Source organism: Pecten maximus, chromosome 3, assembly GCF_902652985.1.
Source record: "Pecten maximus chromosome 3, xPecMax1.1, whole genome shotgun sequence".
In the NCBI taxonomy this organism is placed as follows: domain Eukaryota; kingdom Metazoa; phylum Mollusca; class Bivalvia; order Pectinida; family Pectinidae; genus Pecten; species Pecten maximus.
In genome coordinates, this window is record NC_047017.1 from 14685073 (window position 1) to 14705113 (window position 20041).

At 37.3% G+C, this 20041-nt stretch overlaps 1 protein-coding gene across 1 annotated transcript; it reads left to right on the forward strand.

Annotated features, from left to right (window-relative positions):
• Positions 1 to 2880: 2880 nt before the first annotated feature.
• LOC117324634 lies at positions 2881 to 18286 on the forward strand. The gene is made up of 3 exons (XM_033880558.1): positions 2881 to 2902; positions 3321 to 3464; positions 17410 to 18286. Exons 1-3 carry the CDS (start codon positions 2881 to 2883, stop codon positions 17823 to 17825), a joined length of 582 nt encoding a protein of 193 aa, XP_033736449.1. The 3' UTR covers positions 17826 to 18286.
• The last annotated feature ends 1755 nt before the right edge of the window (positions 18287 to 20041 follow it).

Below are 20041 nucleotides of genomic sequence, written 5' to 3' on the forward strand. Positions count from 1 at the left end.
ACACAATAACGTGCCAAAATATGTCAACTGTTCTTATTAGCTCACCTGCCCGAAGGGCAAGTGAGCTTATGCCCTGGTGCGGCGTCCGTCGTCCGTCCGTCCGGCCCGTCCGTCCGGCCGTCCGGCGTCAACTTTTTCATTTAAACAACTTCTTCTCAATAACCAAGAGGCACAGGGACTTGATATTGGGCCTGTAGCATGCTGGGGTGAAGGGCTACAAAGTTTGTTCAAATAAATGACCTTGACCTTCATTCAAGGTCACAGGGGTCAAATAGGCTATAATCTTCAAACAACTTCTTCTCAATAACAAAGAGGGCCCAGGGACTTGATATTGGGCCTGTAGCATGCTGGGGTGAAGGGCTACAAAGTTTGTTCAAATGAATGACCTTGACCTCATTCAAGGTCACAGGGCAACTTCTTCTCAATAACAAAGAGGCCCAGGGACTTGATATTGGGCCTGTAGCATGCTGGGGTGAAGGGCTACAAAGTTTGTTCAAATGAATGACCTTGACCTTCATTCAAGGTCACAGGGGTCAAATAGGCTATAATCTTCAAACAACTTCTTCTCAATAACCAAGAGGCCCAGGGACTTGATATTGGGCCTGTAGCTTGCTGGGGTGAAGGGCTACAAAGTTTGTTCAAATAAATGACCTTGACCTTCATTCAAGGTCACATGGATCAAATAGGCTATAATCTTCAAACGACTTCTTCTCAATAACCAAGAGGCCCAGGGACTTGATATTGGGCATGTAGCATGCTGGAGTGAAGGGCTCTAAAGCTTGTTCAAATAAATGACCTTGACCTTCATTCAAGGTCACATGGGTCAAATAGGCTATAATCTTCAAACAACTTCTTCTCAATAACCAAGAGGCCCAGGGACTTGATATTGGACATGTAGCATGCTGAAGTGAAGGGCTCTAAAGTTTGTTCAAATAAATGACCTTGACCTTCATTCAAGGTCACATGGATCAAATAGGCTATATTCTTCAAACGACTTCTTCTCAATAACCAAGAGGCCCAGGGACTTGGTATTGGGCCTGTAGCTTGCTGTTGTGAAGGGCTACAAAGTTTGTTCAAATATAATGACCTTGACCTACATTCAAGGTCACATGGGTCAAATAGACTATAATCTTCAAACGATTTCTTCTCAATAACCAAGAAGCCCAGGGACTTGATATTGGGCCTGTAGCATGCTGGGGTGAAGGGCTACAAAGTTTGTTCAAATAAATGACCTTGACCTTCATTCAAGGTCACATGGGTCAAATAGGCTATAATCTTCAAACGACTTCTTCTCAATAACCAAGAGGCCCAGGGACTTGATATTCGGCCTGTAGCACGCTGGGGTGAAGGGCTACCAATTTTGTTCAAATAAATGACCTTGACCTACATTCAAGGTCACAGGGGTGAAATTTGCGATAGCCAAGAGCCTCCAAGACCTGATATTAGGCCAATAGAATGCTGGAATGAAGGACTAGAACATTTTTAATATGAATAAAACTAGCTTACAATGATATTTGAATAAAAAGGTAATCAACATAGTATCTTTAGAAATGACCTCATCAACTTCAAAGTTGCTGTAGAGCCAGGTGAGCGATACAGGCCCATTGGGCCTCTTGTTTTTTATTTGTAATATTGGAATTATTTGCCGCTGTTTCATTTTCAAAGTTAAACTATTTTTCAACATCGTGAACGCTCATGTCATTTTGGCGTCTTTTGTTCTTTGCCCCTTTAAAGATGTTGTCACCAAAAAGTTTTCTCGCCAATAAAACCTTGATTTCTTCGAAAATTGAAAGTGGAAAAATATGTCATTTTTTTTGTAATGAATGGAAACTCTTAGTTAACAGTAACACTAAACTGAAGTTTTATTTTCAAAACGAAAAGTTAATGCAAATTAAATGTAGAATTACTGTGTTCTGGTATAATATAATTTCTTCTGATTAATTGTCTAGCAATATTTATATATTAACTTACATGGCAATGGAAGTACAAGTTTTAGATGGATAGATTACATGAAAGCTACCTTTTTTATACTAGTTTAAACTTTGTATGAAATGTACAGGAAACTTTTACATTAAATAAAGATAATTTAAAGTTTGTTCTAAAGTAAAGACTTCAGGACCAATTTATTCAGAAATGATTTAATGTGTGTATGTGTCATCTAGAGGACAGATGTACTCCCTGTTGAAGTCTAAATTTCAAATCAAAGATTATTTTATCAAATTAAATGCAAGAGAACGAAAAAAATGTAAAATTTCGTAAATCAAATTTGCATTTGCCCATAGAAACGGGTCGATGGGCTGGTATACCTCGTAATGATCGAATTTGTCCTTTGGTGTTCTGATGGTGTTGGTGACGAAAATCATTATTTATTTGCATGCAATTATGAATATGTATGCCAAATTAGAAATTTCTACATGCCAAACTATTATTGTACATACCCTAATCTGACAAAAATGAAAGGTTTAATTTCTCTATGCAATGTGTCTGTGCTCTCAAATGTAAGTAAGTTTGTTGAAAGGCTTGAACAAATCTAGATTTGTTGTATTCCGCCATTTGTAAAATGTGTTTTTCATGTGTGACCTCTTGTAATACATATACGTATGTCTGAGTGAACAATTAAAATCTGAAATATGATTTTGAGATGAAAGAGGAGACAATTTTCAACAAGGATGTACAATGTTGTAGATATTTGTTGAATAATTAAATCGTGAAATTTCAAAGAAAAAAGAAGAAAGTGGAAAACAAAAAGAGGCAAATGTGAAGAGTTAAATTTTTATGGCACACAAGTGTTTTTTAATTTGCAAGTCAGTTGCTATATTCTAACCAAACGGAAGTGACGTATGTTAGATTGTAAATGTCATTGTGGTAATTAACTTTATGATGACTAGGATCTTCAGCAACAGTATGTCTCTTCTATACAATATACTACTTTATTAGTAACGGCTATATCTCTGTCAAATTATAATCTAAAGGCAGAGAGATTAGTTGTAAATTACGTATTGTTGGCGTTTTGTAGGAAGGAAATTAATTTGAAATATACCATCTTTCCCTAACAAACAGAGCTCATTGCAAACACGCCATTTCGGAGAATTCTCGGGAAATCAACACCAATATTGCGAATAAGCTAATTGGCGAAACCAGGGATGACATTGCGATGAGCTTCAAGGAGTTTCACACGTTTTTTTCATGAAAAATCCCTCCGAAAATGCTCAGAATATGCTATGTATATCATAAAGGAAAATGATCCGGAAACTCTCCAATAACATTGATGACTCAGAATAGTCTTTGTGAAATAAATTTGTATTTTGATCTGTTTGTAGTTCACTACTATGCGATTGCGGGACTAAGTGTTGTTGGCTGTATCCTCCTCTTCACCACTATCATCGTCGCTATCGTCGGATGTGCCAGCACAAGACCAGGGCGTCCGACTGTCCAAAACCTGTCCGGTATATGGTTTTGTTCCTGTAAGTATATATCTACCCGGCCGGAATATGTTCTGTACAGGCAAGTATATATCCACCCGGTCGGGATATGTTCTGTACATGTAAGTATATATTGACCCGGTCAAAACTGAGAAGAATTCGTACACATTGAAAAACAAAATGTTTCTGAATCGGAGTCAAATGTGAAATTCTTATGTTGTTTTATAAATTTAATATATTCAAATAAGATAAAGCTAATACATTTATTTAAGTTGAACTTTTGAAACTCAAATCGAGACATATAGATCGAAACTCTCCAAGGGTACAGGCTTGGCACAAATTACAAATAGAAATGTAATCTGCGGTAAGCCGTTCAATGTGTAGCTAACTTGTGCGACTCCGCGTTAGTTCGACTTTTAGGCCTAATGTCAGTTTGTGTTTCTCGGGACTCTGAGGAACAGGCAAGTCTGCGCTGCCGTAGTTTTGTCCTAGGGCAAGACACGTTACCCTTATTGATCTGGATGGTATGCGGTGAACCTCTCGTATGTTGTTCATTGAGGTAGATACTCTAGTCATCTCAGATCTTCACGTTATGTGGCCGTTACTCTAACCGACTGAGCTGTTGCAGCCCAACATTACGAAGTTTCATGTTCAAGTTTCTGAATTTGTAAAGTATTGATGTATCTTATTGACACATAACAGTGCAAAACCGTCTTACAGTATTTTTACCTTCATCAATGTGGTATTTTGGGTGGCTCAAAATAAATATTTATACAACAGCAGGCACTTTAATCTCATTGCTGTTAGTTTACGAAGGGAGTTAGTGATTGTAATTCTGTTGATGTCGCTTGTGACCGTAAAGGGAACAGTTGCGTAGAATTGCGAGATCTCTGTCAGATCTTAATAATTTTGAATTGTAACGAAACAAAGACAATAACATCAAAAACATGCGCGTATCATCGTTTATAAAAATGTTCTTGGTATTATTGATCTTCAAATTCTAAGTCATATTGGCGCCTTATTCAAGTTTACCAAACTTGCCTGGTTTTATAAGACCAATATCTACTCTTGTTGATCCATTTTCTGATACTATTGTAACTAGAGAATAATGATTATCTTATCTGACAATGACACTGCTATTCCTATTGTTATACCCCCGCAACGAAGTTAGGGGGTATACTGGAATCAGGTTGTCTGTCCATCCGTCTGTCTGTAGAAACATTTTGTCCGGACAACTCCTCCTAAACCGATGGACCGATTCCAATGAAACTTCACACAAATATTAATGATCATATGTAGATGTGCATGCCACTTTCTTTTTTTTTGAAATTTTGGTTGCTATGGCAACTGGTCACTATAAACAGGTTTTCTGATAAAAACCATAACTTTAAGTTTGTCCGGACGAATTCTCCTAAACCGAAGGGGCCGATTTCAATGAAACTTCACACCAATATAGAGGACCATGTGTAGATGTGCATGCCACTTTGCATGGGTTATCTTAGTTAGCCTCTAATTAACAGTTCCAATTCACCATTGAGTGCAGTTTGCGGGGGTATTAGTCAGCCATCCTGGCGACAGTTCTTGTTGAGTATAAAACTGATAAACAGATTAATTTTTATCAGAATAAATGCTTCCGACATAGTTTGTGTGCTTAAAATATTGAATCTTGACAAGTCCTCAGGCGGGAAGGTCTCACTATATGTTACGTAATACATCATACACTGTTTGTATTTCTCTTGAAATGTTATGCTGATTTCTCTACTGGCCAGTGTTGTAAACACTTCTGTTTTACAAACACTTATCAGGTTTTATGCATGTTCATTCAGCAGTTAACCAACTTCTTGATATTTATCAGCATATATGTACTGCACTTGAATAGATAAACATACTTACATGTGTCTTTTTATGTATGATATTTCCCTTGCTTTTGATAGGGTTAGTCATAGGGGTTTGTTGGTTAAGGTAAAACCAAATGGTATTTCAGGCAAAGTTTATTCTCGGATAGAAAATTATTTTACCGAAGGACACTTTTATGAATTCTTACTCTACTGTAAGTCTGATTAAACAGGCGTTCCTCAAGGTTCAATTCTTGGACCGCTTCTGTTTTAAATGACAATGCTGGCATCTTTGCAGACAATAGATCATTTCTTGAAATGCAAGAAGCGTTGAACAGTGGCCTAGATAAGTTAAATACTTTGGGTAAACGATAGTTGGCTACTTTTATCAATAATTCTGTGAACATTGATGAAGATTTGAATTTAATATTTGATGGGAAAGCCCTAAACGTTACTGACTTTTATTCTGATGCAACATGGTGATATCATATCGACAAAATGGATGCCTTCGTTATGATGAAAATTAATGACGTACGGCATTTTTAATGCATTTTTTTCGCGATGCCCTCTTGACACTTTAACACTAGCCCTCCACCTCTGGGTTGCGAGTTCGAAACCTACGTGGGGTAGTTGCCAGGTACTGACCGTAGGCCGGTGGTTTTTCTCCGGGTACTCCGGCTTTCCTCCACCTCCAAAACCTGGCACGTCCTTAAATGACCCTGGCTGTTAATAGGACGTTAAACAAAAACAAACCAAACCAAAGCCCTCTTGAAAATATATAAAACATTTTACCAGTGCTAGAATATGCTTCTGAATTGTGTGGTGGGTGTGTAAAGACAAGCTCTCCGTTAGAGAGGACTTATATAGGCTTGCCTGTTGTCCAATCTATTTGTGTTATAACAATACAATTTGTGGAAATGAAAAAAAGAAGCTCTCCGTGTTATTAAGAGCCTTTCGGATTTTGATAGTAATACATATTGTATTATTGTAGTTTTGTGTGTGTTTCCATAATATTTCTGGCATTCTATATGTAAATGTACATAGGGAGAAGGCGTAGATAATGTACATAGGGAGAAGGCGTAGATAATGTACATAGGGAGAAGGCGTAGATAATGTACATAGGGAGAAGGCGTAGATAACGTACATAGGGAGAAGGCGTAGATAATGTACACAGGGAGAAGGCGTAGATAATGTACATAGGGAGAAGGCGTAGATAATGTACATAGGGAGAAGGCGTAGATAATGTACATAGGGAGAAGGCGTAGATAATGTACATAGGGAGAAGGCGTAGATAATGTACATAGGGAGAAGGCGTAGATAATGTACATAGGGAGAAGGCGTAGATAACGTACATAGGGAGAAGGCGTAGATAACGTACATAGGGAGAAGGCTTAGATAACGTACATAGGGAGAAGGCGTAGATAATGTACATAGGGAGAAGGCGTAGATAACGTACATAGGGAGAAGGCGTAGATAACGTACATAGGGAGAAGGCGTAGATAACGTACATAGGGAGAAGGCGTAGATAATGTACATAGGGAGAAGGCGTAGATAATGTACATAGGGAGAAGGCGTAGATAACGTACATAGGGAGAAGGCGTAGATAACGTACATAGGGAGAAGGCGTAGATAATGTACATAGGGAGAAGGCGTAGATAATGTACATAGGGAGAAGGCGTAGATAATGTACACAGGGAGAAGGCGTAGATAATGTACACAGGGAGAAGGCGTAGATAATGTACATAGGGAGAAGGCGTAGATAATGTACATAGGGAGAAGGCGTAGATAATGTACATAGGGAGAAGGCGTAGATAATGTACATAGGGAGAAGGCGTAGATAAGTTGTTATAGCTTGTGCCTATATATCCTTTGTTATATTTTCAAAGTCACTTTAAAATATTTTTGAATGCATGTCTGTTCAAAGGACCTTTTCTACAATCTTGTGAAATCTGACAAATTAAATTTATACCAAATCAATAGAGGTAAACACCTAATATCTCAATATAATATGTGTATGATATTACCAAAAATTGTTCTATAAGTTATGTAACGTTCACCATTTTACAACAGGGAAAATTATTAACATAGTGTCGCTATGTACATGATTCGTCTGAACATTTTTGTTCCAAATATAGATCGTAGAATACAAACAATACTGTTTTATAACAATTTCAATTAAATGCAGAAAAAATGTTTGTTTTTTTCTGGGAGTAATTTACTGACCCTACATTTAACAGCTAGGAAGTCCTGTTGGAGTTGTGTTCACATTTTGTTCTTTGGACAGAAAGTGGTATTCAATGGAAGTCGGGATATATGTACAGACCTAACTGTTGCTATATGTGTTTTTGAAAATTTATAAAAAGAACTATTGTGGGGGATGAATTTGTATATATCCACAGCCGCGACATTTTCTTTCTCTCTCAAATGCACGGAAATCGTTTTAATTCAATTTCCTTATTGATACAAAACGGTGTAAATGAAATTAATGCTAAATATGTACACCATAGGGCATCGAACTTTTTAGAGTTTAAATAGGTTAATTAATACACGTCACTCTAGATAAATAAAGTAAAGCTTATCATCCATTGGTTGAAATCAATAGACCTTATTAGGGCTTTTCACCTAAGTGGTGAAAAGACCTATTGTTTTTGTTCTGTTTATTAGGGCTTTTCACCTAAGTGGTGAAAAGACCTATTGTTTCTGTTATGTTTATTATTAGGGATTTCCATTTCGGATGGAAATCCCTATTGTTATTGTTATGTTTTTTTCTTTTTATTAGGGATTTCCATTTCGGATGGAAATCACTATTGTTATTGTTATGTTTTTAGGGATTTCCATTTCGGATGGAAATCACTATTGTTATTGTTATGTTTTTTCTTCTTATTATTCTTATTATTCTTAACATTTGCTGTGAACACTTTCCAGCAAAAACGCAAACAAATAAAGCGTTCGTATTACAATACATGATACCTACCGACCGAGCTGGTGATTTGTCTGACATTTTTGTGATCATAAGTTCAGAGGTCAAGGTCACAGGTCAAAACACAGATTTTTCTTTGAACGACCATAACTTCATGCATGATCGTTCTATTTCGTGCACGCTCAGTGTACCATGCAGATCATTGTCGGGGCTAAATTTTGTCTATGCCATGTTATCAGAAAATGTGTCGAGGTCATGACCTCGCTATGGGTTCAAAGTAAGGTCAAAAATGAAATGCTCTAATTGAGTAACGCGGTCATTATCATATGGAAGAGCATGAACTATCGAGTTGGAATATGAAAAAAATTATTAATCGGATGAAAAATGACGGAGATATGGCACTTTGAAAATTTCAAAGTTTTCCCCGCCAAAATTCAAAAATCGGGCAAAATTCACGAAAAAGATTTCAGCTCCTTCATTTATACACATACAGATTTGATATTTGGCACGTCAATGACATGGAGAAGTGGCTACAAAAGAAGTTACTTTTTATTGACCTTGACCTTCATTCAAGGTGAAATAAATAAAAAAAAAAAAAATCAAAAAAAATCTGTTCAATCATGCTCTTTGTCCGCTCGTTTTTTCCCTTGAACAATACGTGCATCTTGTAGTTCATAGTCGGGACTAGCTTTTCTCTGTGACATGTTATCAGAAAATATGTCAAGGTCAAGGTCCCAGAACGAGATCAAATCGAGGTCAAATTTTTGAAATTCAAAATGAGTTATTTTTTTAATTGCGTTGTAAAGTGCATGATAAAGGAAGATGAACTGTGCAAGTTTTATGGTCGTGCGATGTAAATAACGTAGAAATGGCACTTTGAAAAATGTTCGTTTTCCCGCCAAAATTCAAATTTGTCCCAAAAATGCACTTAATTACCCTCTACTCCTATATATTTACATACACAGATATGATATTGGGCACAGTAATAGCATGTATGCATGCCTACAAAATCCATTACGTTTTATTGACCTTGACTGTCGTTCAAGGTCACAGAGGTCCAATGATCAAAAATCGAAAATTTCAAATTCTCTTTCAGACGGTTTATTTTCATCGTATATAAAAGAAAACGGTCTTTTGAAGATGTTTGCAACGTTAAAAGGTCAAATCATCAAATATATCGCAGAAAAAAACACTTTGGAAAACATTTTACTGCCAAAATTAAATATCATCATACAATTACACTTGGAATATTTTTCTTCAAATACTCTGACACCTACATACTTGATGATTGGCACATCTATAGCATGAATGACTGGCTATAAAAGGTATGCAAATCTTTGACATTGACCATCGAAATTCAGGGTCACAGACACGGTTAAAAGTCAACTGATCGGTTAAAGAAGGGAAGCGAAGAGAAAACGAAGAAAAAACGTAGGTAAAACGTACAAAAGCGTACGTCAGAATGATAACATGTCTACGATCATTTTCTAGTTGGAAATCCCGTGTTTTGATCTTGATCAAATCTAGTTTCTTATTATTATTCTTAACACTTTTTTTTATGACCAATCTCTAGCTAAAAACGAAGACAGATATAACGTTCATATTTAAGCACATGATAGTGAACATCAAGTTGATGATCCCTTAACGATTTCATGTTCATACGTTCAACGGTCAAGGTCACAGATCTATAAATAGAACATTTTTGGACGTTTTTTTAACTATCATAACTTCGTAACAGATCGTTCTATTGCGTTCAAGATCAGTGTGCAAGATAGATCAGGGACAGAGCTAACTTTTCTCCATGCCATCTTATCAGAGAATATGTCAAGGTCATGACCTCGCTATGGGTTAAAGAAAATGTCGAAATTTTTTTTTCGATCCGAGAATTTTCTTCACTGTTAATGAAAGAGTATGATGCACTGAGACGAAATGTGAAAATTTTTTGATCATCGGATAACAAATGACGGAGATATGCTACTTTGAAAATTTCGAAGTTTTTCCCGCCAAAATTCAAAAATCGAGCAAAAACGCCTAAATTTTTTTCAGCTCCTTCATTTAAACACATACAGACTTGATATTTGGCACAAAAGAAGTTATTTTTCAATGACCTTTAACTTCATTCAAGGTCAAATAACCAATCAATCCATCTTGTAGTTCATTGGCGGGGCTCACTTTTCTCTGCGATATGTTATCAGAAAATATGTCAAGGGCAAGGTCTAAGCGCGAGGTTAAATCAAGGTCAAATATTCAGAATTCAAAATGAGTTAATTTTTGAATTGCATTGCAAAGTGCATGATTAATGAAGACGAACGGTGCAAGTTTTATGGTCGAGCGATAGAAAATGACGTAGAAATGACATTTTGAAAAATGTTTGTTTTCCCGCCAAAATTCAAATTTGTCCCCAAAATGCACTTAATTCCTCTCTTCTCCTATATCTTTACACATACAGATTTTATATTTGGCACAGTGATAGCTTGTACGGAGCGCTACAAACTTGATTGCTTTTCATTGACCTTGACCTTCGTTCAAGGTCACAGAGGTCAAATGACCAAAACTCGAAAATTTTGAATTCTTAAAAAAAATCTTTATTTTGATCATCTATAGAAAAAAAAAATGGTCTTATGAAGATGTGTGTAACGTTTCAAGGTCAAATCATCAAAAAAAATTAAAACAACAACAAAAAACTAAGATAAAGGTATGGTATACATGATGCACGGTAAGGTATACACAATACACGGTACAGGATTCACGATAATTGTGCGGGATACACGACATACGATACAGTAAACATGATACATGGTGTGGGCTACACTATATACGGTACAGTACACTCGAAACACGGAACGGTATACACAATACTTGATACGAGATACAAGGTACTTGGTACGCGATACACGGTACAGTATACACAATACACGTTACGGGATACACGATACGTTGTACGGGACACAGGATATATGGTTCAGTAAACACGATACAAGGTACCAGATACGGTATACACGCTATGGAATACACGGTACGGGATAGACGATAAATGTTACTGGATACATTATACAATATGGGATACATGATACATGGAACGGGATTCACAATACAGTAAACACGAAACAAAGTACGAGATACACGATTCACAGTACAGTTAACATGATACGAGATACACGAATCACAGCACAGTAAACACGATACAAGGTACGGGATATACGATTCACAATACAGTTAACACGATACAAGGTACGGGATACACGCTTCACAGTACAGTTAACACGATACAAGGTACGGGATACACGATTCACAGTACAGTTAACACGATACAAGGTACGGGACACACGATTCACAGTACAGTAAACACGATACAAGGTACGATATATACGATTCACGGAGGTCAAATGATACAAAATCGAAAAATTCAAATTCTTTTAAAACGGTGTATTTTCATCGTATGTGAAAGATAACGTTATTTTAAGATTGTTTAAAGAAGGGAAGCGAAGAGAAAACGAAGAGAAAACGTAGGTAAAACGTACAAAAGCGTTCGTCAGAACGAGAACATGTCTGCGATCATTTTCTAGTTGGAAATCCCGCGTTTTGATCTTGATCAAATCTAGTTATTATTATTATTAGGGATTTCCATTTCGGATGGAAATCCCTATTGTTATTGTTATGTTTTTTCTTTTTATTATTATTAGGGATTTCCATTTCGGATGGAAATCACTATTGTTATTGTTATGTTTTTTCTTATTATTATTCTTAACACTTTTTTTGTGACCAATCTCTAGCAAAAACGAAAACAGATATAACGTTCATATTTAAGTATATGATAGAGAACATCAAGCTGATGATCCGTTAACGATTTCATGTTCATAAGTTCAACGGTCAAGGTCACAGATCTATAAATAGAACATTTTTGGACGTTTTTTGAATGATCATAACTTCGTAACAGATCGTTCTATTGCATTCAAGTTCAGTGTGCAAGATAGATCAGGGACAGAGCTAGCTTTTCTCCATGCCATCTTATCAGAGAATATGTCAAGGTCATTTCCTCGCTATGGGTTAAAGAAAATGTCGAAAAAAATTTTCTCGATCTGAGAACTATCTTCACTGTAAATGAAAGTGTATGATGCACTGAGACGAAATGTGAAAATTTTTTGATCATCGGATAAAAAATGACGGAGATATGGCACTTTGAAAATTTCAAAGTTTTCCCCGCCAAAATTCAAAAATCGAGCAAAAATGCCTAAAAAATTTCCAGCTCCTTCATTTAAACACATACAGACTTGATATTTGGCACAACCATAGAACGTAAGAGTGTCTACAAAAGAAGTTATTTTTCAATGACCTTGAACTCCATTCAAGGTCAAATTATCAAAATAATTAAATTAAACAAAAGTTCTTTTGAATCAGGTTCTTTGTTCGTTCGTTTTTTTCCTTAAACAATCAATGGATCTTGTAGTTCATTAGCGGGGCTCACTTTTCTCTGCGTTATGTTATCAGAAAATATGTCAAGGTCAAGGTCTAAGCGCGAGGTCAAATCAATGTCAAAAATTCAAAATTCAAAATGAGTTAATTTTTTGACTGCGTTGCAAAGTGCATTATTAATGAAGACGAACGGTGCAAGTTTTATAGTCGTGCGATAAAAAATGACGTAGAAATGGCACTTTGAAAAATGTTTGTTTTCCCGCCAAAATTCAAATTTGTCCCAAAAATGCACTTAATTCCTTTCTTCTCCTATATCTTTACACATACAGATTTGATATTTGGCACAGTGATAGCTTGTACGGAGGGCTACAAACGTGATTGCTTTTCATTGACCTTGACCTTCGTTCAAGGTCACGGAGGTCAAATGATCAAAAATTGAAAATTGAAAATTCTCTTTCAAACGGTTTATTTTCATCGTATATAAAAGAAAACGGTCTTTCGCACTTGTTTGCAACATTAGAATGTCAGCTCATCAGCTATATCTCAGAAAAAACACTTTGGAAAACATTTCACTGCCAAAATTAAATATTATCCTACAATTACACTTGGAATATTTTTCTTCTAATACTCTGACATCTACAGACTTGATGATTGGCACATCTATAGCATGAATGACTGGCTATAAAAGGTATGCAAACATTTGAGCTTGAACTTCGAAGTTAAAGGTCACAGACACGGTTGAAACTCAACTGATCGATTAAAAAAGGGAAGCAAAGAGAAAACGAAGAGAAAACGAAGAGAAATCGTAGGTAAAACGTACAAAAGCGTTCCTCAGAATGAGAACATATCAGCGATCATTTTCTTGTTGGAAATCCCGTGTTTTGATCTTGATCAAATCTAGTTATTATTATTATTCTTAACACTTTTGTTGTGACCAAAATCTCTCAAAAACGAATGCAGATGGAACGTTCATATCTTAGTACATGATAGACAATATCAAGCTGACGATCCTGGTACCATTTTATGTTCATACGTTCAGCGGTCAAGGTCACAGATCTATAAATAGAACTTTTTTGGACGTTTTTTGAACGACCATAACTTCATAACGGATCGTTCTATTGCGTTCAGGTTCAGTGTGCCAGATAGATCAGGGACAGAGCTAACTTTTCTCCATGCCATCTTATCAGAGAATATGTCAAGGTCATGACCTCGCAATGGGATAAAGAAAATGTCGAAAAAAAAATTCTCAATCTAAGAACTTTTTCACCTAAAACGAAAGTGTTTGACGCACTGAGACGGAATATGAAAATCTTTTGAACATCGGATGAAAAATGATGGAGATATGGCACTTTGAAAATTTCGAAGTTTTTCCCGCCAAAATTCAAAAATCGGTCAAAAATGCCATAAATTAATTCAGCTCCTTTATTTATACACGTACAGACTTTATATTTGGCACAATTATAACATGTAACAGTGGCTGCACAGATTTGATATTTGGCACAGTGATAGCTTGTACAAAGGGCAACAAACTTGATTGCTTTTCATTGACCTTGACCTTCGTTCAAGGTCACTGAGGTCAAATGACCAAAAAATCGAAAATTTCAAATTCTTTTAAAATTTGTTTATTTTGATCATCTATAGAAGAAAATGCTCGATACACGATATACGATACAGTCAACACGATAACGGAGTGAGCTACACTATATACGGTACAGTACACACGAAACACGGAACGATATACACAATACTTGGTACGAGATACAAGGTACTTGGTACGAGATACACGGTACGGTATGCATGATACATTGTACTAGATACACGGTACACTGTACGGTATACACGATACTTGATACGAGATACACGGTACTTGGTACGAGATACAGGGTACAGTATACACAATACACGTTACGGGATACACGATACATTGTAAGGGATACACGATATACGGTTCAGTAAACACGATACACGGTATGACAAACATGATCACGATACAAGGTACGAGATACACGATTTACGGTTCAGTAAACACGATACAAGGTACAATGTACGGTATACACACTACATGATACACGGTATGTGATACACGATACATGTTACTGGATACATTATACAATACGGGAAACATGATACATGGAACGGGATTCACAATACAGTAAACACGAAACAAGGTACGAGATACACGATTCACAGTACAGTAAACACGATACAAGGTACGAGATACACAATTCACAGTACAGTTAACAAGATACAAGGTACGAGATACACGATTCACTGTTCAGTAAACACGATACAAGGTACGAGATACATAATTCACAGTACAGTTAACACGATACAAGGTACGAGATACACAATTCACAGTACAGTAAACACGATACAAGGTACGAGATACACGATTCACAGTTCAGTAAACACGATACAAGGTACGAGATACACAATATTCACAGTACAGTTAACACGATACAAGGTACGAGATACACGATTCACTGTTCAGTAAACACGATACAAGGTACGAGATACATAATTCACAGTACAGTAAACACGATACAAGCTACAGGATGCACGATTCACAGTACAGTAAACAGGACACAAGGTACGAGATACACGATTCACAGTTCAGTAAACACGATACAAGGTACGGGATACAGGTACAGTTAACACTATACAAGGTACGGGATACACGATTCACGGAGGTCAAATGATACAAAATCGAAAAATTCAAATTCTTTTAAAACGGTTTATTTTCATCGTATGTGAAAGAAAACGTTATTTTAAAGATTGGTTAAAGAAGGGAAGCGAAGAGAAAACGAAGAGAAATCGTAGGTAAAACGTACAAAAGCGTTCGTCAGAACGAGAACATGTCTGCGATCATTTTCTTGTTGGAAATCCCGTGTTTTGATCTTGATCAAATCTAGTTATTATTTTTCTTCTTCTGCATTCGATTTTGTGACAGAAGTTCAGCAAATATGGTATATGTTATGTCTAAACTGATATAGGTATGTTTTATAGCAAGGTCTGAAGATGGTCATAAAACAAAATTAAGTAGGTCAGAAAATTCAAAATGGCCGCCATGAGGCCATACTTAAAAAGTTTAAAATCAACATAACTCAAAAAGTATGTAAGATACAAGTTAAAGGTCAGAGGTCAAATAAAAAAAGCTCGCCTGAGGGTCAAGTTAGTCTATTTTTAGAAAATCTTCATTTTTCAATCTTTTTCCAAAAAAAATCTTAGTATGATGTAGAATGTCATTCTGATGAATTTGACGATTTCAGTTTTTCTGTGACACATACGGTTTCTGTTGTACGCCATTTTGAATTTCCCCCTATATATTTCAATAGAAAAGTGTGTTACATTTCAAACTTCTTCTAAGTTCCAACAATGGCATTCAGCTCAATCTTAGCTAAAATAATCCTTGGACTGTCCTGGCTAAGTTATGTTATTTTTTAAGTTGGTTTGAAATTCAAGATGGCCGCCATGACGTCATGTATTGAAAAGTTTAAAATGGCCATAACTCTAAAAGTGTTCATTTTACAAAGGTCATGTAATAATGTGATTTGTAGATAATGACTAGCGCTAACTTTTACTAACCAAAAGGTTTTAGGTCAGAGGTCAAATAAAAGAGTTTGCTATGGGGTAAAATTAGTCTATTTTTAGAAAATCTTCATTTTTCAATTTTTTTCCAAAAAAAATCTTAGTATGATGTAGAATGTCATTCTGATGAATTTGACGATTTCAGTTTTTCTGTGACACATACGGTTTCCGGTATACGCCATTTTGAATTTCCACTATATATTCTATATTAAAAATAGTTTTACATTTTAAACTTCTTTTCAAGTTCCACCAGTGGCATTCAGCTCATTCTTAGCTGAAATAATCCTTGGATTGTCCTGGCCAAGTTATGTTATTTTTTAAATTTGTTTGAAATACAAGATGGCCGCCATGACGTCATGTATTAAAAAGCTTAAAATGCCCATAATTAAAAAAGCATTCATTTTACAGGGGTCATGTAATTATGTTATTTGTAGTTAACGCCTGGCTCTAGCTTTAACTCACTAAAAGTTTTAGGGTCAGAGGTCAAATAAAAGTGTTCGCTAACGAGTCAAATAAGTCTATTTTTAGAAAATCTTCATTTTTTAATCTTTTTCCAAAAAAAGAAATTAAAGTATGATTCAAAATGTTATTCTGATGATTTTCATGTTTTTTGGTGTTTCGGTAACGTTTACCATTAACGCGGAACGCCATTTTGAATTAATTTGGCATCTGATATATAACGGCATCTGAGATATAACGTTAGTTGGACGAGGGGAGATAACTCGTACAAGGCTGTACGAGTTATTTCCCTTCGTCCACTCCTTTGTTGAAATGTAATATCTCAGATGCCAGATTAATCAAAACTAGAATGTGGATGACCTATCAAGTGTTCTTAAATAGTTTTTTATGTTTGGAAATACCAAGCCTTTAGGTCATTTATGCTAAATAGTGAAAAGCCCGTCAAATTGTCCATGACAATTTCTAGTTTTCATTGTATTTTTAGGTCACCTGAGACGAAAAATATGGTCTCCACTTCTCAGGGGACTTAGGGGCGGGCAAAGTGGCCAATTTTTCCCATTATTTAACTGTACCTTGGGAAACCAACATTGACTTTGAAATAGTCCATGGCAAGAGGTGGCCCACAACTTTATACATTTATATAAAAATAGACAAGATTGTACACATTAAAAAAAAATATAACCAACTAAAGATTTCCCTGGGAAAACGCAGAATAACAAAGATTTTGTTTTGTAAGTTATAATAATATCCGGTATGTTTGTTTCTCCAACAGCCGGATGCACTATTGCCGCTGTCGTCTGGTTTTACGTCACCCAATACGAAGACTCGCAGACACTGCTGTCCTTGACCTCTCTTGTAAAGTCCAGTCTTGGCTATTCCTTCTACCTTGTGGCTATAGCTGGCGCAGGTACACTTATTGCCGCCATTACTTTGTGCGTCGTTGCAAATAACATGGATGTTCCGCAGACCGCCACCGCTGTCGTAGCCCCAGCGGGACCACAGGTGTTTGTGATGCACACAGGAGTCCAACAGCAGGCTCCGACTGGCTATCCACAGCCTGGCTACAGTCAACCGGGGTATACACAGCCTGGCTTCAGTCAACCAGGATATCCACAGCCGGGTGATGCACCAAACGGACCCGGATATGCGGGAGAGCCAATGACCAACCCACCGTATCCTACGAAATAAATGTTTCTTTCGTCCCAAACTTCCAACAGTGGCTTAAAGAAATGTTCGAGTAATCTTAATGTTGAGATGGTTGAGTTTAGATTGTTTCAAATTCAAGGTTGACGTATTTTCGTGTTATCAATAATAACTTCTCTTTGTCTTCAAATCAATACCTATAAAATAAACGTTTACGCATACGTATTATGAAAACATCAATGAAAATGTCATAAACAAGATAATTTCAAATTTTAAATTATGTTTTGATTGTAGAATATGATCGTCATACCAATACAACTGCTGATATACGTTACATTGAATTACTCAAGTATATATGATTTTCCTCTTACCAAGCTGGTAGATATACGTTACAATTGTTGAACGATGATTCTTCATTTATTTTTAGCTCACCTGGTCCGAAGGACCAAGGTGAGCTTATGCCATACCGTGGCGTCCGTCGTCCGTCGTCCGTCTGTCGTCCGTCCGTCCGTCCGTCAACAATTGACTTATTTGACTTCTTCTTCATAACCGCTGATCGGAATTTGCACAAATTTGGTCAGAAGCATCCCTATGGGTAGGGGACTCAAAATTGTACAAATGATGGGGCTATCACTCATATTTGCCTGGTAGCATCACTGTGGGGTAGGGATTCAAAATTGTACAAATGATGGGGCTGACCCCCCAGGGGCCTGAGGGGCGGGGCCAAATGTGGTCAATCTGGCTTTATTGATATAAACGACTTCTTCTCTGAAACCAAGCAATGGCTATCACTCATATTTGCCTGGTAGCATCACTATGGGGTGGGGATTCAAAATTGTACAAATGATTGGGCTGACCCCCCAGGGACCTGAGGGGTGGGGCCGAATGTTGTCAATTTGGCTATATTGATATAAATGACTTCTTCTCTGAAACCGAGCAATGGCTATCACTCATATTTGCCTGGTAGCATCATTATCGGATGGGGATTCAAAATTGTACAAATGATGGGGCTGACTCCCCAGGGGCCTGAGGGGCGGAGCCAAAAGGAGTCATTTTGGCGCTATTGATATAAACAACTTCTTCTCTGAAACCAAGCAATTGCTATCACTCTTATTTGCCTGGTAGCATCATTATGGGATGGGGATTCAAAATTGTACAAATGATGGGGCTGACTCCCCAGGGGCCTGAGGGGCGGGGCCAAAAGGAGTCATTTTGGCGCTATTGATATAAACGACTTCTTCTCTGAAACCAAGCAATGGCTATCACTCATATTTGCCTGGTAGCATCACTATGGGGTGGGGATTCAAAATTGTACAACTGATGGGGCTGACCCCCCAGGGGCCTGAGGGGTGGGGCTGAATGTTGTCAATTTGGCTATATTGATATAAATGACTTCTTCTCTGAAACCGAGCAATGCCTGTCGCTCATATTTGCCTGGTAGCATCACTATGGGGTGGTGATTCAAAATTGTACAAATGATGGGACTGACCCCCCCCCCCCCCCCCCCCCAGGGGCCTGAGGGGCGGGGCCAAATGTGCTCAATCTGGCTATATTCATATAATTGACTTCTTCTCTGGAACCAAACAATGGAAATCTCTCATATTTTACTGGTAGCATCACCTTCGGGTAGGAATTTGAAATTATACAAATGACGGGGCCGACCCCCTGGTGGCTGAGGGGCGGGGCCAAAAGGGGTCAGTTTTGCAGAATTGATATAAATGACTTCTGCTCTGAAACTAAGCAATGGATATCGCTCATATTTGCCTGTTAGCATCCCTATGGGGTGGGGATTCAAAATTGTACAAATGGTGGGGCTGACCCCCAAGGGGCCTGAGGGGCGGGGCCAAAATTGGTCAATTTGTTTAAACAACTTCTTCTCTGAAACTAAGCAATGGATATTACTCACATTTGTATGGTAGCATGGTTATGGGGATGGGATTCAAAATTGTACAAATGTTGGGGTTGACCCGGGCCGCCAGGGGGCTGAGGGGTGGGGCCAAAAGGGGTCAATTTGGCTAAATTATTAAACAACTTATTCTCTGAAACTTAGCAATGGCTTGACTGGTAGCATCCTATTGGGGGTAGGAATTCAAAATTGTATAAAGGAAGGAGCTGACCCCCCAGGGGGCAGAGGGCAGGGTCAAAAGGGGTCAATTAATCTAAACAAGATCTTCTCTGAAACTAAGCAATGAATATCACTCACATTTGTGTGGTAGCATCCCTATGGGGTCGCGCCAAAAGTCAATTTCATTTCATGGATA

Coding starts and splice junctions, on each gene's coding strand:
- LOC117324634 (XM_033880558.1), top strand. CDS start 2,881: ATGACTAGGATCTTCAGCAACA. Junction 2,903..3,320: donor GACTAGGATCTTCAGCAACA/GTATGTCTCTTC, acceptor ATCTGTTTGTAG/TTCACTACTATGCGATTGCG. Junction 3,465..17,409: donor CGGTATATGGTTTTGTTCCT/GTAAGTATATAT, acceptor TTTCTCCAACAG/CCGGATGCACTATTGCCGCT.